The 22892-nt window shown below is 41.4% G+C and overlaps 2 protein-coding genes across 11 annotated transcripts; both read left to right on the top strand.

Annotated features, from left to right (window-relative positions):
* Positions 1–794: 794 nt before the first annotated feature.
* Positions 795–13158, top strand: GTPBP10 (GTP binding protein 10). Of its 3 annotated transcripts, none has more exons than XM_040546261.1 (10): positions 795–1014; positions 1364–1557; positions 1652–1743; positions 2344–2488; positions 4481–4554; positions 6779–6831; positions 10000–10107; positions 10634–10711; positions 11530–11653; positions 12392–13158. In XM_040546261.1, the coding sequence occupies exons 1-10, from the start codon at positions 982–984 to the stop codon at positions 12607–12609; spliced, it is 1119 nt and encodes a 372-aa protein (XP_040402195.1). In that variant the 5' UTR covers positions 795–981; the 3' UTR covers positions 12610–13158. The 3 variants fall into 3 exon arrangements, with proteins under 3 accessions (XP_040402195.1, XP_040402197.1, XP_040402196.1); XM_040546262.1 differs by having other exon boundaries at positions 892–984; XM_040546263.1 differs by lacking the exon at positions 10000–10107 and having other exon boundaries at positions 859–1014.
* Positions 13159–13766: 608 nt separating this feature from the next.
* Positions 13767–22701, top strand: CLDN12 (claudin 12). 8 transcript variants are annotated; one of them, XM_040546264.1, is made up of 4 exons: positions 13767–13895; positions 15025–15105; positions 16219–16286; positions 18767–22701. In XM_040546264.1, exon 4 carries the CDS (start codon positions 18786–18788, stop codon positions 19521–19523), a length of 738 nt encoding a protein of 245 aa, XP_040402198.1. In that variant the 5' UTR covers positions 13767–13895; positions 15025–15105; positions 16219–16286; positions 18767–18785; the 3' UTR covers positions 19524–22701. The 8 variants fall into 8 exon arrangements, with proteins under 8 accessions (XP_040402198.1, XP_040402204.1, XP_040402206.1 ...); XM_040546270.1 differs by having other exon boundaries at positions 15025–15101; XM_040546272.1 differs by having other exon boundaries at positions 13820–13895; positions 15030–15101.
* The last annotated feature ends 191 nt before the right edge of the window (positions 22702–22892 follow it).

The following is a 22892-nucleotide window of genomic DNA, read 5'->3' on the forward strand; positions in this document are numbered from 1 at the left end:
GGATAAAGAGATGTAGCTACTATTTTGCATATATTTTGTAAATCCTTTCCAAATCTTGTCCTAGGCCAGGAAGCAACTAAGACAAATTCTTAAAATGGCACTGGACGACACCCCCTTGTTAGGACACATCCTGAGTTTTGATTAAATGTTCTGTTGGGCTATTTAGCATGGATATGGCACTCTTTTGTAAATTATTATTATTATGTAACAGGTAAAATAAGGTTGAACTTAGTTTAAGTATTAAATTACCGGAAATAGTACTGACTGTCCTCAGGTAGCTTATGACTGTGGTTGAGAGTGTATGGCCTAGTGGAAAGGCTGTAAGAAGGAATGAGAGTATTTACTTTTTCATGAAAATTTATTAAAATTTATTAAATTTTATTATATATATATATATAAGAAAAAAAAACATACACACTGAAAAGATGCTCATGCTATCTGAAAACTACCTATCTCTGAAAAAAAAGACTTGTGAAAGCATGTAGTCATGATCATGGTAATATATTTCCTGAAAACTAATCTCAGTGAAAAGCCAGGTCCTGATTTCTTGGAGTTTCTTGCAGGTTAGTAGCACGTTCAGGAGGCTTTAAAAGCCAAAACCAGCAGTAGGTTTTCTCCCTGGCTGGCATACAGCTGCCAAGGAAAGCGCACACACTGCGGATTTTGCCAAGAAAACGTGCAGCGCTGGCATCCGGGACCTCGTTCCAGCCTCCAGAGGGGCCTCAGGCGCCCCTGCCCCTTCCTCAGCCAGGAACGTGATCGGGTGACGGGACTGAAGCCAGGTACCCACCCCCGCCACGCCGCCCCCACGCCCCGGCGGGCCATGGCCGCGGCCCCCCGCCGGCCCTGAGGGCGCTGAGTGCCGCGCATGCGGGCCGAGCCCCGCCTCAGCGCTCATGGCGGCGGGCGGTAGCTGGGTGCGCTGGGCCCTGCGGGGCCGCTGAGCCGCCCGTCCTGTGCGCGGCCCGGCCGGAGCGCAGCATGGTGCGGGGCAGCGGGGCTGCGCTGCGGAGGGTTAGTGCGGGCAGATATTAGGCGGGGAGCGGGCTGGCGGGGTGGACGGACGGACACTGGCTGCGCTCCCCTGGCCCTGCCCTGGCCCCCAGCCGCCGTCCCTGTGAGGCGCCCTCCGCGTCCTGTCCCCGTCCCTCAGACCGGTGTCGTTGCCGGGGATGAAATACTAAACCTTTCCCTTACTATAAACCGTCTGGAAGGGTTGTCTGGCTGTCTTCTGCGCTTTTTTTTATTGCCAAAGCTTACAGTGAAAAGTTCTACCTCAGGCGTTTCAGCCCCGCTGTACCTCATGACTAAAACGAAAGATAAACAAAGCGTAATGCTGATGTGAAATGTGTTTCCTTGTCAGTATGGCAACTTTATTGATGATTTGCGGCTCTACGTGAGAGGAGGAACTGGTGGCATGGGCTACCCTCGTCTGGGCGGGGAAGGAGGGAGAGGCGGCGATGTCTATTTCGTTGCCCAAGAAAGGACAACCTTAAAGAGCGTTAAGAACCGGTATCCCCAGAAGCGAATTGTAGCTGGAACAGGAGCCAACAGCAGGTCAGAATCTGTTTGGTGAAAGCTGTTATATTCATTATTTTCTGAAGAGCAAAATGCCAGCTTAGCTTACTCTGCCTGGTTTAATTTCTCCCAGTGTTAGAGCGCTAAAAGGTGAAAAAGGGGAAGATTGTGAAGTTCACGTGCCACCAGGGATTTCAATTCTGGATGACGATAGGAAGCAGATTGGTAAGAACTTTTGCTTTGTTTTAACATATCCTAATAGGTGCTGTCATATTTATTGATAGCATCCATCAGACTTCCAAATGTACCGATGTTTTAAGATTGCACATCTTCCCCAAATATTTTGTTTTCCTTTTCATGTACAAACAGAAATAGACAAAAATTACACTGCAGAAGTTGTTGGACAAGCAAGGACTCCTTCCAGAAATTAGCAGTAGTTAGTTTGTGTTACTATTTGCAAGAGAAAGGAAATTGGTGTTGCAACAAGCCTTTTACTTTGGAAGCCATTGTGATCTTCCATAGGACCACTAATGACCTTATGTAAGTCATGTATCCTTAAGCTCAATTAAGTGTCCCCCTGACTTGCCTGAATTGTGATACGGCCTAAAAAAATACAGATTCTTGCTGAATTACCTAAAACAATTTTAAAAAATAGTATCTATTAATAACCAGCACAGCTCTTTCGGTACAGCATTCTTGAAATAGCGCTCTGTGAAAGTGTACAGAAAATTTGCTCTTCATTGAAGGTAAATTGGGTTTAAGTGGGAGATCACAACTGAACTATCGCAGGGGATGATGTGTTTTCACTAGTGAGTTTATTTTCAGGAGAAGTTAATGCAGCAGGAGAGAGATTCCTAGCAGCTCGTGGAGGTCTTGGAGGCTCTTTGGCCACGAACTTCTTGCCTTGCAAAGGTCAGAAGCGAATTCTTCATCTTGATTTGAAACTTATAGCTGATGTTGGCTTAGTTGGGTAAGTACTGCAGTTCTGTATTGTAGTTTGAGAACTGACCTTAGAAAATTGAATACTAAATCTGAAAAGTGATTTCACAGAAATTCTAGAGGTAGAGTTTGGTAAAAATAAGAGCTTAAAACCATTTAAAATTAATTCTAGAATTTAGAAAATATGGACTGTGCTTTTGTGGGTGAAGGACTTCATGAATCATGGCCATTGGTTTAACATATGTGAATTTAGCAATTGCAGTGATTATCAAGATGTTACTAGCTAATATTTACAAAGTAAGTAGGAGGTGCAAAACAAAGCCAAGCACAGTGTCCATACTGCACCTTCCATGTTTTGGTACTGGCACGAGTGGATTCTTTCAGTAGTAGTCTTAGAGAATTTCAACTTACTTAGAGAATTTTACTTACTATAAATAACTTAATTCTGTTATTAATAGAGCTATTAATTCTGTTATTAATAGAGGTATCACCTATAGTTAAATAATTTTTCAAGTGGTCTTCAGTGACTACATGATACAGAATTTTTTTTCTCGTTTCAGAGTTTGTGAGAAGTAAAAGACTTCTATGACACTGGTGCTTCTTTAATCCTACACTTTGGCTTGTATTTTAGTTGGCGGTTTCCCTTTAAAAAGCATAAAAAGAATCATCAGTTAATTTGAGGAGAATTTTATTTTCTTGTTCTAAGTATGAATCAACCTCTGATAGTTTGTGATTGTACTTTGATCTCTTTGAGTTCATTATTTTTACTTCAGTAGATATGCAAGTGGTTTGTTATTAGATCAGGTCAAAAAAAAGGTAGACTTGAGAAAGGGATATCAAGTTTGGGTACAGGTTGTGATGGGCAGTGTAGGCTGCAATTTAAGCTTCAAAGAAGATATTGTGCCTCAGTGGAAACAAAACGCTAGCTTGAGGAGATGACCACGGTAACCTTCAGGTTGTCTTTAAGGCACCTTTTGACATCAGAGAGCATTAAAACTACCCTTAATAATTTCACTGTTATAACAAGATTCATTATGTTTTTCTTTTTGAAGAAAGCTCCTTAATGTAATATTAGTCTTGTTTTTCATTAGCTCACATTCTTATTAGCTGTCCTTGTTAACAGGTTATGATTGTGTGTATTCAAGTGAAGAGTATATAGTTTTTTTGTATGATACATTCTGAGTGACACATGCCTTTGTGACCAGTAATCAGTTGCCTGTGGACAGTTGTTTTTGATCCCTGTTGCAATGAAACGCTGTGATGAGTAACCGTGAATTCGAGTGGAACACAAGTCTTGTGTGGTCTCCTGTATGGAACAGATGGCTATAAGTAAAGACGATAGTCTATATCCTGACTACAGCATTAGCTTAATGTTTGACAGGGATCAAGGCTATTATATCTTTTACAGCTCATATTAATCTTTAAAATAAGCATGGCCAAATAGAGCAGGCCATTCCCAGGACCGCATCCAGGTGGCTTTTCAAGTTCCCCAAGGAGGGAGACCCCACAGCCTCTCTGGGCAACTTGTACCAGTGCTTGGTCACCCTCACAGTAAAGTGCTTCCTGGTGTTCAGACAGAACCTTCTGTGCTTCAGTTTGTGCCCACTGCCTCTCATTCTGTCATTGGTCATCATTGAAAAGAGCCTGGCCCTGTCTTCTTTGCATCCCGCCTTCAGGAATTTGTACACATTGATAGGATACCCCACTGAGCCTTCTCTTCTCTGAGCTAAAGAGTCATGATTTCAGGATGGCTCATACAAGTTTGTTGCCTTAAAACATACACAAACACATCTCACCTGCCTGCAGCCCTTGGAAGCATTGTTAAATGTATAAAAACAATTCGGGTTTGATTTTCAAAAAAAAAAAAAAGTAACGATCTGTTTCAAAAAGAAAAGTGTGTAAATGAGTCTGCATAAATGAGTCTATAGCATTGAGTCTAAGGTAATACAGCATATTTGGTAATAAAATATACAGGAATCACATATATGTTTATTCACTGTAGAAATGCTGACTTTCCTTCTAGGTTTCCAAATGCAGGAAAATCATCCTTGCTAAGCAAGATTTCTCATGCCAAACCTGAGATTGCAAATTATGCATGTAAGTTCACACTCGTATTTTAGTGCTGTAATATTTAATGAGAGCAAGAATTCTTTCCTCTGGCTTGATTTACAGGTTTATAATAAAGAATAGGGGATAACCTTGTTGTGTACTAATTATGTTACACAGATTATTAGTTAGAAGAAATAGAGGGAATTTGCCATTTCCTTTTACAACCTCACTTTTTTTCCCGTGTTCACCCTCATAGTGCTTGAAACTGCTGGTACAGGGTCTATTTAGCATTCACTTCAGTATCAGCACGTTTTATTTCTTCTGGGACTCTCCACGGTGTGCAGTATCCTCACTCTGCTGAATATGCACCGTTGTGTCCCTTTGCATAAGCATCCTGTGTGCTTTGGAAATAGCTGCCACCTGTTCTTGTAACAGTAAGATTTTGGTTTTGAATCTGTCCACTAAAAATGCTATTTTTATTAGTTTTCTATCAGTAAATAAGGATTAGCCATCTGAGCGTTCTTTAATTAAAAAGCAGCCTAATTTGTGCTGCAGCTGCCAGTATTTTGCCTAGGTTTTGCCCAGAGTTTTACCTGTGAAAAGGTGTTATCCTCACCTGCTGTCTCTTCAGATGCTGTGTGTTAAATAAATACATGTTGAAATCTACAGTAAGGTCCAGTAATCCCATTGGGGATTTCATGCGTGACGAGAGGTCACCAGCCAGGTAGCCATCACAGTGAGCTTATTGAGAAAACTTGGAGGCTAGTCAAAATGATTTAATTAAGCAGATAATAACTTGCAAAACAAGCTGCCAGAGAGAAGAATAATGCTTTCAAATAACTACAGTGGTTTCACAGATGGAGGCCACAGATGTTTGCCCTCCTTCCCTTTCTTCTAGACTTTAGTCCCAGATTTACTGACGAAAACACCAAGTCTTTGCATCATCATCAATTCTGCTCCTAGTGATAAAATGCAACAAAACAAAACTGATCTTTGTGATCTCCATTATCGTGGCTGTCTCCATCACTTCTGTTTTAACGTCAGTCTTGAGTAAGCTCTGTAATAGCTACCATTAAAAATAGCACAGCTACAGAACCTGTATTTTCCTTTTTTTCTGCCAGTGAGCAAAGGGATAGGCTGCCTGTCCTAAAATAATCTTGAGGTTTCTGATAACTAGGGTAGTAGAAATATTATGTAGGTAGAAATATAAAGAAATGATAACCACACAATGTTGAAGGAGGCATTCATCAGCCTTCTGAGTGGAACCAAAAGCAGATGACTGGGGAGGAGTACAAGAACGTAGCAAACACACTGGATACTTCCCTTACGTGGGCTTACATTTGAGATTCAGGGTGTTCCTGAGCCATCCACGACTTTTATGTGTTTAGTAATCTTCTTTGCCATACCACTCTCTCATTTCCCCCTTCTCAAAGGAAGAGTGGAAGGGAGAAAATATGATGGGGGTAGGCTTACAGGTTGAGATAAGGATAATTTAAATAAGGGGGGAAAAAAGAAGAAGAGAAAAAAAAGCAAAGTCAGTGCAGAGGCAAAGAGAGAAACGATTATTCTTTACTTCCCATCAGCAAGCAATGTTCAGCCATGGCTTGGGAAGCAGGGCTCACTCAATAGGTGTAGCGGTTGTTCAGGAGGACAGATGGTTTTATAACGAGAGCCTCCTCTTCTCTCTCATCTTTCCCAGCTCTTAGTGCTGATGTGACACCATATGGTATGGAATATCCCTTTAGTTGGTTTAGGTTAGCCCTAAATGGCCCTAAATGGCCCCTAATGTTTATACTGGAAGAGTACAAGAATCCCAAGTACTGATAACTCCTACTGACCTTCTCTTGCCACTCCTGATTCTGTACAGCCTTTTAATGTTTTTCTTCAGGTTGAAGAGTCCTAGCTCACTTTGCCTTTCCTTATTTGGAAGCTGTTCCATATTCTGGATAATCCTTTTGAGTCCAAGAATTTCTGACTCTTCTACTCCCTTTTTGGGATGAGGGGATCAGTACTGCACGCGATATCAAGATTTGGCAAACCCTTTGGTTTATAGAGTAATGTAATTTTATTCTCTCTTATTTTTTCTTTATTCCTTTTCAGTAATTCTTAACATTCCGTTTACATTATTTTTCTGCTACTGAATACTTGTTTTATGTAAATATGAAGTGAGAAAATTCTGCAACATTTAAATATTTTCTAACATTAACATTTTTTGAAAATGTTAACAACCGTTTTGTTTTCTTCCCCTCTTCTTTTTCTTCCCTTGTCATAGTTACAACAATACAGCCTGAACTAGGAAAGATCATGTATGCAGATTATAAACAGGTTAGTATGAAAGTTCATTCTGGTTGGTTTTTAAAATGGTATATAATGGTTATGTATGTTGCTTAACATCATTCCAAAAAGAAATGGAAAATTAACTTGTAGGGGTTTTTTGTATGCGTATATATAACGCATACGTATATAGTACAATTACATGAATTTAATGGAATCTGTGGAGAAAACACTATTTTATCCAGTAGTAAAAGAATATCTTATAATCTGACAATAATAAAGCTGTCTTATGTAAAGTTGAGCTGATTTCGTGTTACTTTAATAAACGGCTTCTCATCTTCCCATCTGTTTTCTGTTTCTAATCCTGCTTTATAATCTTGATGAAAATAATTGTTTCAGAGACTAACTTGTTATTCTTATTTAGGAGAAGCACATGTTGTGCAAGTTGGCTGTACTGAGAGCTCTGGAATGAATTTTCAGAATGAATTTTAAATAGGGGCAAACTTGTCTAGCAGGTACAGATCCATAGTAGTGAATGAAAAGGAAAATAGTTGCTGTAACTTACTGTTCTGGCTTTCTGAGTTGGCTGCTCTGACTTCTTTTTTTCTTTAAATGGAAAACTAAATAAAAATGAAGTTAGAGTGATTGTCTGAACAGCCAGAATAGCGCAGTACCTGAGGGGTGAGGTACCTGGGTCCAGTTCCTTTTGTAGTGCTGGAGCTCCAGTCTTCTGGAGCTACAAACCACCTTATATATTGTGAACCCAGTTCCTTCCAGCTTCCTCAGTTAATGTTGTCAAATAATTCTGGGGTGCCTGGAATCCTTTTTACAGTATCCCCTGGGGGGAAAAACAATGCTAAATGAGAGTCCTACTAGTATTGTGGTACAGAATTGGACCCCTGGTTCATGTAAGGCTAAAGCAAACATTTTGATTCTTCAAGCTTGAAACTTTGATGTGTTTTTAAGTGTATGACACAGGCAGTGCTGGGCTTATCGCTTCAAAGATAAAAGGTAAATGCATAAAAGAGTTTCACATGAGTTAACCAGAAAAGCATACCCCTCAGATATGAAAAGACAGAAAACACTTTTCCCCTTCAGAAGGAATAATCTTAGAGAATTCAGTAGCTGATAGTCAAAACCTTTATTTATCTACCTTTAACAAAATCGTGTGTTAAAGGAAGTAAATTTAATTTGCCAGGCTCTTAAAAATATGCAGGATTTCAGGTGATCTGTACAAGTTCAGACAAACTGATAGGTCTGTGGAATATATGAAGTATAGCTTTCTCAGCAGTTTGGGTTTTTGCCTTTGAACTGGACAGTTCACTGCAGAGATGCATACATCTAAGGGAAACTTCCTGTATATTCATTTTAGCTGCTAGTTAAAGGTAACCTATCCTCAAAAACTGTGCTGCAAATAACAGGATTGTTCTTAGTCTGAAAAATTACCTGCCAAGAGTCAGGAACTTTTGCTCTTACTGCTGTATTATATTCCAGGAGGAGAACTGCTCGCACTCCTGGCTTGCTTTTCTGCAGCCCGTTTGATGTCATTTTCAATGACCTTTACTTCTCGGGTGATTCTGCATTTCATAGTTTTTACACAACAGTGCTGGGTGCTATATAAGAACTGTCTGGACAACATACCCCTCTTCTAAAATCAAGGGAGCTGCTGATTGCGATCACAGTGAGCAGCTGTGAGTAAGAGGAAATAATTCAGCTCTCAGTACTGCAACTGCTGAAAACAAGATGTGAGCAATTATGAGCAATAATTGAGGTGACTGTCCTGTCATACACGAGAGGGGGGTTCATTGTATCTTTTTTTTTTTCCCTGCAGAACACTGAAGTTTTTCAAGAAATGCATAGCACTGCAGTTATTTTAGCACATTATAAAGAAGAAAATAAATGCTAGTTACGTGTTGCCATCTGAGTCACTATCTTCTCCTTGCAAAAAGACCTTGTTATCCAATGACACAGAAGTGGAGGATCTGAGCACTAGGCTGGGGTTCAGGTCCTAGCACAAGATCATGGAAGTTGGCAGATGCTTTCACATATTTTACCAGAATATCTGAACCAAATGCTGTTTGAGAGAATCTGAATTTCTTTGTGCTCTATAAAAATATTCTTTGAAAGACAAGTCAGGAAAAGAGTGGCGATGCCAGTACAGCACCAGAATGCATCACACCAGAAAGCGGATCTTTCTGTTCCAGCTCTGTAGTTATCGACTCCCGAGTCTACAGTTCACCCAGCTCTCTCTCATGTCCCTGTAGATCAAAAATTACGAAGCAAGGACTGAAATATTTAGGAAAATGGTTAAAACGTGACAGAAGGGAGAGTGAAACTCACTCGTAGCAGAAAGCCGCCTTCCACAGTACGTTGCATGCTGGAAGTCTTAGCATGCTGGCTTTGGGCCCTGCTTAATTGAATCCAGTTGCTGTCTAAATGGGTATCAGATAGATTTGAAGCCCCTGCTTTTGCCTTTTACTTCACTCTGTCTTAGCTTTCTGTGAGTTACTGAGTAGATGTGGAATTTAGTATTATGTTCTTTTTCAGTCTTTCTTCTTTACAACTGCACCCACCCTTTCCAACCAGCAGAGAAAGTGACAGGATTCCTGTCCATTTTGGCTGCTCTAGCTGGGCTCTGGGTGGCAGCTGATACACTAATCAAAATCTCATTTCAGCTGAAGAGCACAAGAGAGCTTCTCATGCCCGTAGGGGGCAATGTTTAGTGGGATTGCATTTGGAATAATGATTCTCTGTAGCCACAAGGAACAAACTTCATTTTCTTTTCCTCTGACAGTTTGAATGGCATACAAACTTGATAGCCTAGTTTCCCACGTTCTAGAGGCTGTGTTATTCTCAGGTAATAGGTAAATTTTGCAAGATCTTTGCAGAGGAGTTATTACCCTCTATTTCAGACAGCTACAAATAAATAGATGGAGGAACATGAGGAGCCCAGTGCCTTTGTAATAGTAGCATTTTGTTTAAATCTGCTTCTGATGATAGGTTCTAAATTAAAACAGCCCGTGCGTACTGCCAGAGAACTGGCTCTCCACGCTGTTCCAAGGAGTACGCTGTTGTAACAGGGGCCTCTCAAAATAGATTTTCCTCACGTTCCTGTGTCTGGATTCTTTTCTTTATATAAAATCGTAATAGATGTTAATAGTTTAAAATTACTGGTTTTGCTTATTGGAAATCTTCTATTTGAAACCTTTGTTTTCCTAGATACTGGTAGCTGATCTCCCCGGACTGATCGAAGGTGCACATGCAAACAAAGGGATGGGGCACAAATTTCTCAAACATGTAGAAAGAACCAAACATCTTCTCTTAGTTGTAAGTTGAATAAAATTTACAGCTCATTGAAATCAAAGGCAGTGCAGTAAATGCATCTTAATTGCAGTGTAGTTGGAATTTAGGAAATTGTTTGTAATTTGCATGTTTTTTAATAAATACAGCTATAATACTGTTTTTAGAATGGAAAGTTCAGACAAATGTCTGATGATAAATCCTTAAACAGAATTTATGACTAAAAGTTGCCAATTAATTTAGAACAGAGATGTGTTGCAAGCATAATTAATGCTGATTGGTAACTTTTTTTCTAAAACTCCTCTCCCCGCCCCCCTAAGATCTTCTTAACAAAGAGGTTTAAAAGTCAGAGCTTTCAGAAGCACCCTGTCAGAACCAAACAGTTTGGGCTTCTAGTGTCTGTTGTTTTCCTTTGGTGTATAGTGTATAGTTGCCCTCTGTTATTAGGCCAGGAATGAGGAGATGTTCATGGACATTGCTCTGCGAAGTAGTTGATGGAAGGTATAACATAATTTCAACAACAAAAAGCTCTTTTTTTTGGTAACTTTTTCAGGTGGATATTTCTGGGTTTCAGCTGTCTACCAAGACTCGGTTCAGAACAGCCTTTGAAACCATATTGCTTCTAACAAAGGTAACTTCTCAACTTCCTAATTGTCAGTTGTAGTTGTGTGTTGAGCCAAGAAAGAGGCTCAGTTTTGATCAAGAAGTTCCAAATCTTAATGTGTTTTCTGGATTTATGGTACAGGGGCCAATTAACAAGTTTAGCATTCTTCGAAATTACAAAATCTTTGTTTAAATCATGCAGATGAAACTGCTTTACTTTGAGCATAGCAGCTCCTTCATTTATCTGTGCAGCAACTGGGATATTTCTCATGGTCAAGTGAAGGTGAAAAGATACAATTTTTTCAGTTTTCCAGTTTTGTACCCTTTTAGAAAGTAGAAATACACGGGTATAGTTAGATCCCTGGCTCAATGCCCTTGCTACGTAGCCTAATAGAGATGAAACAGGCCCCAGTTTTGCAGAAATTCAGTGTTTCCATCTCTTACCATTTCTTCTGATTAAAATAATACAATTTACCTAATTTCAAGTTCAGCAGCTTTTCTCTGTAGCTCTACAACTTTAGATGATGAATCTTCTGAGTTTCAGCTTGTTGCTGTGTTTATTTTTAGCTGAGTCATGCTTGTGATTTTTCTGGTATAAACCGTTGTCCACTAAAATGCTTAAGAATTAGAAAACTCTCCAAAGAATTTCCTTAAGCTTTGTAGATGTGAACTGTTTTTCTTCTGTCAGACTGCTTTGATACATCATCGACCTTGAGCTCCTGAATAAATCTCAGAGCTCTAGGCGCAGAGACTCTTTAGACAAACAAAGAGAGAGTAGATGTAAAATTGAAGAAGCACTTTTTAAACTACAAATACTTACTAAAGTGTATTTACTCGTCTTCTAAGGAACTGGAGCAGTACAAAGAGGAACTTCTGACAAAGCCTGCACTTCTTGCCATTAATAAAATGGATTTGCCGTGTGCAAAAGATAATTTGAATGAGCTTCTGAAACAACTACAGAATCCTCAAGGTAAGTTTCAGCAATTAACTTTGACAAAAGTACTAAAAAGATGTAATTTGGGTAACTTTGCATTGGCAAGCTGTTGTTAGAATCTAAATTGAATTCAGTTTTTAAATGTATTCTTTGTGTGCATCTTGAGTGCTCTGGCCTCACTGTTGGGGAGGTATTTTAATAAAACGGAGGAATCCTGGAATATCTTGCCCAGCTATTATATGGGAGGGTAAACTTCCAGTTTAGGTATCTTGAATAACAATAGCATCCTTTGAAAGTGCCCTTATAGACACCAAGGTATATACGATATATGGCTTAATGACTTCGGAAAATGCCCTTGAAGATGCTGGGCAGTCCTATGTAGGTATGCTTCAATTTTGCTGTTAAACTGGGGTGAATTTCTTTATGTCTCTTGGAGTGTATAACAACCAGGAAACCTTAAAAACATTCACCTTGCATATTCTACAATGTGGAATTTCTTTGTACTCATCTTAAAGTAAGGATATAGACTCATCTTTTGATAGCTTAAGCATAGTATGATACAAGTGCTATGTTAGTGCGTATCTTCTAAGACTTCAGCTATTCTTTAAAGATGAGTTAAGAAACAATACTTCTGTAATAATTCTAGTTATGCTTTTCTATTGTAATTGATGAAAGTCTTTTTTTTTTAAATAAATGGGCTTAGGTAGGCTTTTATGGGCTTTGCAGTGATGTGCTCTATGGGCTTTTACTGACTCTTTCAATATGATGTTTCAGACGCCTTACACTTACTACAGGAGGAAGTGATTCCTGAGAATACACTCAAATTCAGAGATATAATCCCTATATCTACGTATACTGGAGAAGGAATCGAGGAACTAAAAGCATGTGTAAGAAAATCACTAGATGAGGAAGCAGAGCAGGAGAACGCAGAATATCGGAAAAAGAAACTATTACTTTTACAAACTTCAGGAGAACAAAAGCACAGAGGCTAGCATTCTTGGCTAGACCCAACGCATTTTAATCTATTTTTGTATGTACATGAGCCCATTGCTACGTAGACCTTTTTATTTTGTTCCTTCTACCGTCACTGCCCAGTTCTCTGCTCTCCTCCATTGCCTTAATTCCTTTTGGCGCTTGGGTAAAGCGGAATGCAGGAAAAGAACAGTTTTTCAGATTTATGTTGGCTACTGACTCAACAAAGTAGAGAACAAAGTATGTGCATCTCAAAGCATTGCTTAACAACTGATGAACCCCAAAATATTGTTTGCTAAATGAGATGGAAAGAAGAACTTAAAGCCGTCGGAGGTAGCGAAGGAGTAACTTGAAGCACTTGCGTCTTTTGCTGTGGATGTCAGAAGTACCCAGGGGATGGGGTGCTGCTGGAGAAATTTTGCAGGGTCCAGTGCTTCACAGGTGAACGAGTTGTACTACTTGGACGGGTATCAGGTGGTGGGGTTTTGTTGTTGTTATTTGTAAAGTTGTAAAGGAAAACACAAATAAATGGTCATAAGGAAGTGACTTGTGGGAGCATGACAAAGCAAGGTTGATGTCTGGGTTTGTGTTTTTTTTTCTGCACATGTGCTAGTGCCTACTGTAATCCTCTTGATTGTGTAAATCCTGATTCCAAATTCCCAAGCCTGTTGTGGCAGTTGTGCCTTCTGTGGAGACGTGGCTGTATGTTCAGCTCTGAGGATGGACGTGACTGCTTTTCGACAGAGCTGTACAGTTCGGGGAACAGTTGATGTTCCAGTTTTTGTGTTACAAACAGGCAGGTTTACATTTCACTTAAAAAATCAGAAGTCTGTTGTTGAAAATGGTGTTTCCTACTTCAAAGCTATTCTGATTGCAGAGCAAATTAAGGCAATTAATGAAAGGGTTCCCAACTTGATCCCATGGTGTATGCCTACCAATCGAACCGTCTCTGTACATTGTGTTAAAAGCAGTCACAGGGAAGAAAGCTGTCATTACACATAACCCAATTATTTTATCATTAGTGTTAGTTTAGGATTATTTCCCCGTTAGGGTTATTTACAGCGTTCCCCTGAATCGGGGACAGCGTCGGGGCCTGAGGTGAGGCGAGGGGGCGGCGCGGGGGGCGCTGGGAGTTGTAGTCCGCGCGGGGCGGCGGGGGCCGGCAGGGCGGCGGCGCTGGACTACAATCCCACAATGCCGCGGGGCGCCGCCTCCCGACGGGTGGGGGGGAACGGGGCGATGACGATGATGGCGGCTGTGGTGGTGGCGGTGCCCCGTGTGCGCGGCCCCGCGCCCTGACGGCGAGGTGAGCGGCGGCGGGAGCAGCCCGTACCGCTGCTGCACGGCCCGGCCGGCCGGGGGAGGCTGCGGGAGCGGGGTCCGAGTTGGGCCAGGGGAGGTTCAGGTTGGAAATGAGGAGACATTTCTGCTCAGCAAGGGCAGTCAGGCGTTGGGACGGGTTGCCCAGGGAGGTGGTGGGGTCACCGTCCCTAGAGGTGTTCAAGGAAAGGTTGGACGTGGTGCTTAGGGACACGGTTTAGTGGGTGACACTGGTAGTAGGGGGGTGGTTGGACCAGGTGATCTTGGAGGGCTTTTCCAACCCTGCTGATTCTGTGACTCATTCTGAGTCTGCTCACCTCCTGTGGGGCTTCACCCAGCAACAGCCGGCCCCAGACCGGGGGCTTCTCAGGGCCGTGCCCGGGAGCAGCCAGCCTTACTTAGCGTGGGATGCTTCTCTATTAATTCATATAACTTTGCCGTTTATCTTCTGTCTTCCTTTTGTTTCATTTCATTAGCTTGTGGGTAGTGAATTCATTTGCCAGGTTTTGACCGGTTCCAGCCAGCAGCTCTTGTTTCAGCAACATGGGTCTTTAGGCTAAGGTAAAATGTAATGCTGTGGGGAAATGTATTCCTGAAGTGGTGTTAGGACTGGTTGTTTTTATGGATCGGGTACAAGAGCCTTGAGTATTACAGCTGTAAGGTGCTTTGGATGTAAGAAGCTTGAGTCTGGACTCTAAGGCAAGACCGAGGTTCCTAGTTGTTCTACACTACCAGTGATAAAGAAAAAAAATCAGGTGGCCTAAACCATGGCAGAAAAGAAAAGGAGCTCCATGTCTGCAGAAATGGAAGCCTTCCTGAACTGGGTGTTGCAGAATATTCCATACTTGCTCCCTGTATGTGTGTTACAACAGCTGGTGACCTCAGGTTTTCATCATTTAATGGGAGGGGACTCCTAGGCTGGGCACAGTGCCCTTTCTGACAGGTATGTTTGCCAGTACTAATTTTCTACTTAATTATGGTTGTTAGTGAGCAGTGGCTGATATTTTTGGGGGTGTGAACCTCCAGAAGGAGATCTCTACATTTATTTATTTTTTTTTAGTTTAGGTTGCTGCTAAATGCACAGAAAACTTGACATTTTTATTTTTATTTTTTAGTTCAGGACTCAAAAAAAGAGCTGCTGCTTCTGTTCCAGTGCAAGTGAACGTGGTGACACTGACCTCTGCTGCCCTGCGTAGGTAGGTGGCTGCCGGATGGCAGCATTCAGTCATAGCAGCCCTGGCTGTTTAACCTGGCAGTGGAAATCCAGTGGGGTGCTTGAGCTGGTTGTGCCTGCATATTGGTGTCTCACATTCATATTGCAGGACTCTAGGCTCAGAAGTTCGCTTTCTCCTTTAGTGAAAAATGTGGGGTTGTGTGAATAAAGGCTGTAAAGCCTCTCATGCCCAGCTGGTTTGACAAAAGAGTTTCTTTTATGCTGCAGCCCAGGACACTGTGTATATGAATGTTATTATTTCAAGTTTTGATATAGGAGATTTAAAATAAACTAAGTCTTTGAGCATGGTAGTATGGCAAGCTCACGTTTAGGCTGTAGCTCTTGAAGTTATATAAAAACCTGCTTGTAGGTCTGACACCCTGTCTGGTATAGGAGTGATCCTCCTATTAGGACCTGCAGAGCTGGTCTTGGGATGCTGCGGTACGATTCCCGGATGTAGGTGTAAAGATAATCCACAAGAGGATCCTTTTTCCTCCTCTGGAAGCGGTGGCCAGCCACTGAAAAGCCGTCACCAGTACTTCCTGCCTTTCTCCCTTTTCCTTCAAACCTTTATGTAGAAGCCAGGAAGGAATAGAGAACCACAAGTATATAAACAATTCAGGGTCTGTTTTGTTCTCAGACATGAAAAGTCATTCAGCTTCTTCCTCACCGCTGTGAACGCACCGCCTGGAACCTAACATCTGAAATAGTAATTTTGTATTACTTTATATGGGTTTTTTTGTTTGTTTGTTTTGTGTTTTTTTGCTAGAAATGTAAAATTCAGGATGTGAATATCTCTGTGCCCTAGAATATCCATGGAAAGGTAGTTTTCTTCCACTCTTCTTACCTGTTGCATAATGACAGGGGTGGGTAGACAGAAGGAACGTGCTCTGGGGAAAAATCTTCAGGGAAGGAACAAAGTAGCTTGGCTTTTTTTTTTTTTTTTTTTAACAAAAGAGTAAATTCTAGGAAGGTGATGGAGTTGGACTAATGCAAGTGTACCTGAAGTTCTGTGTCTCTGAATTGCAATGTAAACACATGCTGATACTGCATGAAACAAGTGTGAAGTTGACTCTCTCCTTGTTTTGTTTCCTAGATCCAGCAACACCTCTTTTCCTACTTCTAAAAGTTGCTAAGGTTTCTCTTGATTGGAACACACCACGGGTGAGTACACCGGGTCTGTCTCTAAGACAACAACTATTTTGTTCCTGTCTTAATCAGGGATTTGTAAGTGCTAGCTTTGTAACTGTAATTATAGCTTCGGTATTTGCAAGATGGGACAAGTTTCCCCTGCTGGGGGGATTGTGCGTAACATACCTACAAATTCACTTTTCCTTGATAGCTCATTTTCCAATTAGAGGGCATTTTCTACATCTTTTCATTCCAGACCAGGTCAGATGAGGCCCTGAGCAACCTGGTCTAGTGGGCGGCATACCTGCCTATGGCAGGGGGGTTGGAACTGGGTGATCTGTGAGATCCCTTCCAACCCGAGCCATTCTGTGATTCTACCCCAAGAGCAGCACTGAGGAGTCTTTCATTAAAAAATGAAACGAACAAAAAAAGGCTTCTCGCATCTACCAGGAATGGCTAATAACAACAAGTTGTGTATGGCAGCCTAAACGTGCCTTTAGATCATCCTGTAGTTGCCAGGTTAGTCTTCTGTCCATGTAACTGGTTCAGCAGAGGTAATAGGAAAAAGTACAATTTTTCCCGTGCTGTCCCAAGACCTGGATGTGTGGTCCTTGCTTTGAGATATCTTCTTTCCTTCTAGATTATTTTTTCTCTCTTCTGTCTGCTTGTATCAGAGAATATGGGTAAACCTCACCCCACTTCCTGCACATCCTGCATTAATTCTGCCCAGATTTTCATCATCTACTATTGCAAATGAATTGCAGAAACAGTGGGTTTCTGAACGTGGTCGGTCTTGTGCTTATTCCGACTGCTTTTGGTAGGGCTCCATCTCAGAGCATGCCCTGCCTGCGTGGAAGTTTTATCCAGGCAAAGGCAAACTCTTTATGGAAGAGCAGAAGTGGCAAGCCCACAAAGATCAAAATTAGATGCTGTACTACACTGACCCTCCAAGCTCGCTTCTTAGAATTCCATATCTTTTTTTTAAGTTGGTTGCTCTGACCATAATGAGGTAAAGCTTCAATCAGTTATGATGGAAATAAATCTTGGGTCCCTCTACCCAGGGGTGTTCTATTAATGACCTGCTATCTGGAAAGGTTACTGCAATGAGAGCAGTACTTTGCCCAGGCTCAGCTGTTCTTAGCAAACATATAATGCCACCTTTTCGATGAATAAGGTGCCTTTCAGCATAAACGTGGTTGTCATTATTTTCTTTCAGCAGTGCTTCTTTAAAGAAGTGTGATCAACAGTTAAATGTTACCAAGATGCCATTGCAGTCATTACATGAAACTCTTCAGGGTTAGGGGGGAGAAGAAGTAAATAAATGCCTAATGCTTTCTTGTGAAACAAATTGAAATTTATTTTTCTATAAAGTTTTCTATGAAGCAATGGAATGCTGCCTAGCCCTATAGCTTGACAATGCTTGTGGTCCGCTGCCAGTGTACAGGGCCTTATCTGATAAGGTCCCTGGGCATTGGATGTTTCCAGGTACACAAAAGTAGCAGGGGATCAGATCCAATTTCCTCTTTGGTTGCAATCGCACCTTTAACCTTTCTAAGATACAGATACTTATTCATCTGTATGTGCGTTAGGCAGAACTTCTGGTACCTAAAGAACTGTTTTGTGACTTTAGACAAATAAGCACAATGCAGTGTAACGATTCAGAAGAAATTTCAGTAGGAATTCATGACCTAATGGCTCTCAGTGGGCAGCATAAAGAGTCTGCTGTTTTTTTAGGTTCTATAATTTTTAATGTCTTGCTTCAAGTACACTCTGGAGTAGGTGCTCAGCATCTATTATGTATTAGGCCTTTATAAAATATCTCGGGTGTCGAGGGATGGGGTTACTGAAATTCATTAAGCATTTTTTGGAAATACATATGTATATTTAAAAAGACCTGTTATTGGGACTGTGTCCCGTAATCTCTGCAAGTTTTCCCTTGTGGTCAGATAAGAGGCTGTGCTAGTGGCTGTATTGAAAAGGAAGCAGTACTCTTTAAGACTTCCTCTGAAGAGGAAAATGTGAAAGCTGCAAAGCCATCAGCTTTCTGGAATTGTTATGTGCTTGGACATCTCATTTTAAAAGGCAGAAGTAGTGGGGAAGAACTGTTAATTGCATTTGGATAAAAAAAATCAGTAAATTATTCAACAGCGCCTTCTCCACAAGTTTGCAGCTCTGAATTTAGCCCATCTGAATTGTGGATTATTGCCAATGAATGCAGTCCTGTCCAATCTCTCTAACAATGCTGTTTTAAACAATTCCCTTTTACTGCCATGGCAGCGTGGCAGGACTGAACACACACACTCCGATGTCACATCTAGGCTAAAGAGAGGGAGAGGTGAACTTAAATCATGCGAACTCAGTGGCTGAGCTTCGCCTAGCAGGCTCTGTAAAAGCCCATGCAGTGACACAAGTTGATTTAGCTAGCACAAGTCAAGTGAGCTGTAATCACTCCTTTCTCCATAAACTTGCACCTGCTGATTTATTTTTAATTGAATTCTCCTTTTTAATTGCAGGAAACGTCAGCGGGCAGACATGGGCTGCCGGGACGTTCATGCAGCAACGGTGCTGGCCTTCCTCAGCGGAACAGCCTCGGTGGCCGGACTCCTGGCGGCGGTTCTGCTTCCAAACTGGAGGCAAATGAGACTGTACACGTTCAACAAGAACGAGAAGAACGTGACCGTTTACACCGGACTCTGGATTAAGTGTGCTCGCATTGATGGGAGCAGAGACTGCGTGATATATGACCCACAGTGGTACACGGCTGTCGATCAGCTGGATTTGCGTGTTCTTCAGTTTGCCCTCCCGCTCAGTATGTTTACTGCTGTCTCAGCTCTGTTTCTCTGCTTGATTGGCATGTGTAACACAGCCTTTGTGTCGAGTGTGCCAAACGTCAAGCTGGCAAAATGCCTTGTAAACAGCGCGGGCTGCCATCTCGTGGCCGGCCTCTTGTTCCTGCTCGCGTGTGCAATTTGTCTCACTCCGTCAATCTGGGTCATTTTTTATAACAATTATCTGAACAGAAAATACGAGCCTGTCTTTAGCTTTGACATCTCTGTATTTATTGCCATCGCCAGTGCCGGCGGTCTGTTTTTCACTTCCGTTTTGTTATTTCTGTGGTATTGTGCGTGTAAGAGCCTACCGTCTCCTTTCTGGCAGCCCCTCTATTCGCATGCCCCCAGCATGCACAGCTACGCCTCCCAGCCCTATTCTGCACGCTCTCGCCTCTCTGCCATAGAAATCGACATTCCTGTTGTGACACATACGTCCTAAAGAGATGAAGTCCTGGAAGTCGAGCTCTTGTGCTCACTTGAACCGTGAAAATTGCAGGCTTGGTTCTCTACTGCCTTGTACTGAGCGTAATCATTGCTCTGCACCCCGAGGTGCAGAGCAGTGGAGACCTGAGTTCAGCAAGTCTGCTGTTCTCATGGGTTCTTTCCTGAACGTTCGCAGTTTGGTTTTGGATTTATTTTGTTTGCTTTTTCCTCTGAGCTCACTACAGACAAAATTGCTGCTAATGCTGGCACAGTACACTAACAGTGGTGTCCGTTCATGCAAGCTGTCTTGCGTTTTTGTTCATCCTTCCGTTTCTTGAGATCAAAGCAGGCTTGAACCTCTTTGATGAACAATTTTTAGAGTTTGACCCCATTAGAAGAGCTGCATAGATGGAGCCATGCAGCCGTGTGTTATCCAAATGCAGAGAGTGGAACTGGTTGTAGGGGTTTCACTGAGCTTATTGTAACAGATCAAAAAATAACCTAGTACAGTCAAAAGTGTATTGTCATTTAGGGGGAGCAAAGGTGATTAAGAAATAGGTTAGCAAGTTTTCATCTGGACACATATATTTTAAGATGTGAAGCCTCAAAAGTGAATTTGGCAGCCTAATTCAGTTCTATAGCACTGCTTTTTGTTTTCTAATGTGCACACAAAAAGCTAACTGCTTATGAACCTCCGCAGTAGATTAGTGTCAAAATACCTTTTATTTTCAAAGTAGCTCTTGGAAGAAATAAGCGATTTAGCTAATAATGTTCTTCTGTACTGTAATAACATTTTGTGAATCACCGGAGGCTAGAAACGGTTTTGTGAATTTTCTTTTCTATTCTTTTTTTCATAAGTTAGTGAATTCACTGGATCTATTTTGACATTAAAACAAAGACCACTTGTATTTTTAAAAAGTCTGTTGAAAAGATTGAATATTTTATTTGAAGGCTATCCTTCAGATCTGAACAATGGATTTGCAAGTCAAACAAGTTTAAAATTAATAATGCTTTAATGCTAAAGTATTATTCAGTTCTGGAGAGAAATATCAGTCACTACAGAATGGATTAGGAAAACCAGGAAGAATTCTAAAGGCTATGAAGGATTGTGGACAGTGTTCCAAAACAGCGTCTCTCTAGAAAGGGGATTATGACCCTGTGGAGAGATTTTTAACTTTATTTTTTTTTAATGTATATAGAAATAACAACGACCTTGTGTATTTTTCACCATTGATGTTTACAGAAGTTTTATAGTCTGCAGTTGCTAGACTTTCATGCTGTAGCTTATTTAATTATTGATTAAAACTTTCACCTTACAGCTCTGTAAGTATGAGGAAGGGTTATAGACTCCCAGCCTGGGATGTCTAAATCGTTTTTCTCTCCTCACATGCAGAGTAGGTCAATCCTAGGGATCAAAACTTTTCGATATGGGCTTTAAAATTACTTGGATATTTGATGATAGTGAATTGAATGCTATTATAATTAAGGCAAATACTTGATTTGCTCAGATTTTGGCAGACTGAGATTTTGGATGTAAGATGTCATTCCAGTACAGAAAGTTATTTTAATTGGTGCCATTCTGGAGCTGAGTGGATATTTGTATTTCATTAATCCCAGAACAGATTTGTTTTGCTGAAAGCAAATTAAGAGTCCTTTAACTCCAGTTCTGCAAACTCGTCCAAGGTCTTGATAATCAGTTCATTTCATTTTGCATTAGAAATGAGCAAATGCTCTACTGGGCAAATGTTGCCCTGTTACAACGTGTGCAATAACAAACACTATGTTAAGAGGAATCACTTTGTCCTAGCTGGCAGGCCTCAGGCTCGGGTGGACGAAGTGAGCGAGCTGATCTCTGCTCTAAGTTCCCAGCAGGGTCAGCAGAGTGACAAGCCCTTCCAGAAGGGGACGCAGAGCACGTGATGAAATTGCTACTAGGGCATCGATGCCTAAAGATAAAGAATAAGGAATGGGTGATAAAGGAGACAGGCCTCTGAAATTGCATGAATTTAATACCTTCTTAAGTTTTCAAGGTGTGATGTTAGATGATCTTTTTTAATGGGATCATGACTTGTATCCACTTTCGTTCTTCGGAATTGAACTTTGCTTTACTGTTACTCACTCTGTCCAGCCACAGATACTGTTGCCGCTTCGGCTGCCCGTGCCAGTAGATGCTTTGTAAGGTCAATGCACAGGGACCGCTGGTTTGTGACTTCACGTTGCCTTGCTTCCCCATCCCTCCAGTGTCTTGCCTTCTTTGTGCCTTGCTTAAGTTATGAGTTGGCTAGCAAATGTTAGTTTATAGTCGGTGTCTGGTACACTCTTAGAGCCTGAATTTACAACTCACTTTGACCATTTGGGAGAGATGATGAATACATCCCTCAATGACTTTAAAAGGATCCGAATTTTCAATATCTCCAGAGCAAGAAAGGCAGCCTGGCAAAGTGATGCTTTCTTCGGAGAGTAACTGCAGCCAGGGTTTTGTTCTGTATGGTTTAAATAGCAGATGTCTGTCACAACTCTTTTGCATTCCCACTTTGATTTTTATGCAGTAAACTTTCAAGTAGTATTTGCTGCTGCCTATGCCTATAACTTGTTGCTTTGAAAATTGTGTCTTTTCAAAAGTCTGAGATGGACCTGAGCTATGAAAAGCGGGGATCCGAAAGCTGGCGGATTCCCGTGTATGCTGTAGTTAAGGTAATCGTCATCAGAAAGACTGTGGCTCCGTGTTGTATCAGAAAAGCACAGCTGAGTCTCTTTCAACAGTGCTATTACTTACTGTGAGTTGCCTCTGGACCCAAAGTGGAATTACCTGGAAGTGCTGTGCTGTATTTCTCATTGTTTACAGAAGGGGTGGCCAACCTGTGGCAACAGGCCCCAGACCTGGGCAGAAAAACACACGTGTCCTGCGTGTATCCATGCCAGGGAGCAGCTGCTGTGGAGCAGCACCCCTGCCTCTGCCCAGCTGCTCCTGCCTGGGCACTTTGCTGGGTGCAAGGCAGACACTGTGGGTCTTAAACAGAAAGATTTTAATTTGTAGCTCATGCAGGCAAAGGGTGGGTGCTGTGAGATTATGGGAACCTGTATTTTTTTTCCAAGTAATTCCTTTCCAACTTCTTGAGTTGTGTTTAATTACAGTGTAGGTTCTTTTTATGTGAAACAGAAGATATGTATTTTTAATAAAACATTCTCATACAGATGCAGTTTATTTCAATTATTTTTGTGGAGAGCAGTAACTGTTAGAATATGAAAGACTTTACCTGTTTTGGCATTGATCACCAGACTGTCAGACTGTTTGAGATACCTTAACAGGCTTAAAACACATTACGTATACTGTATTTTTAACTCCCTAACTTTATAGTCCTGCTGCTTAAAAAAAAATCTTTGG

The sequence above is a fragment of the Cygnus olor genome, chromosome 2 (assembly GCF_009769625.2).
Source record: "Cygnus olor isolate bCygOlo1 chromosome 2, bCygOlo1.pri.v2, whole genome shotgun sequence".
Classification (NCBI taxonomy): Eukaryota; Metazoa; Chordata; class Aves; order Anseriformes; family Anatidae; genus Cygnus; species Cygnus olor.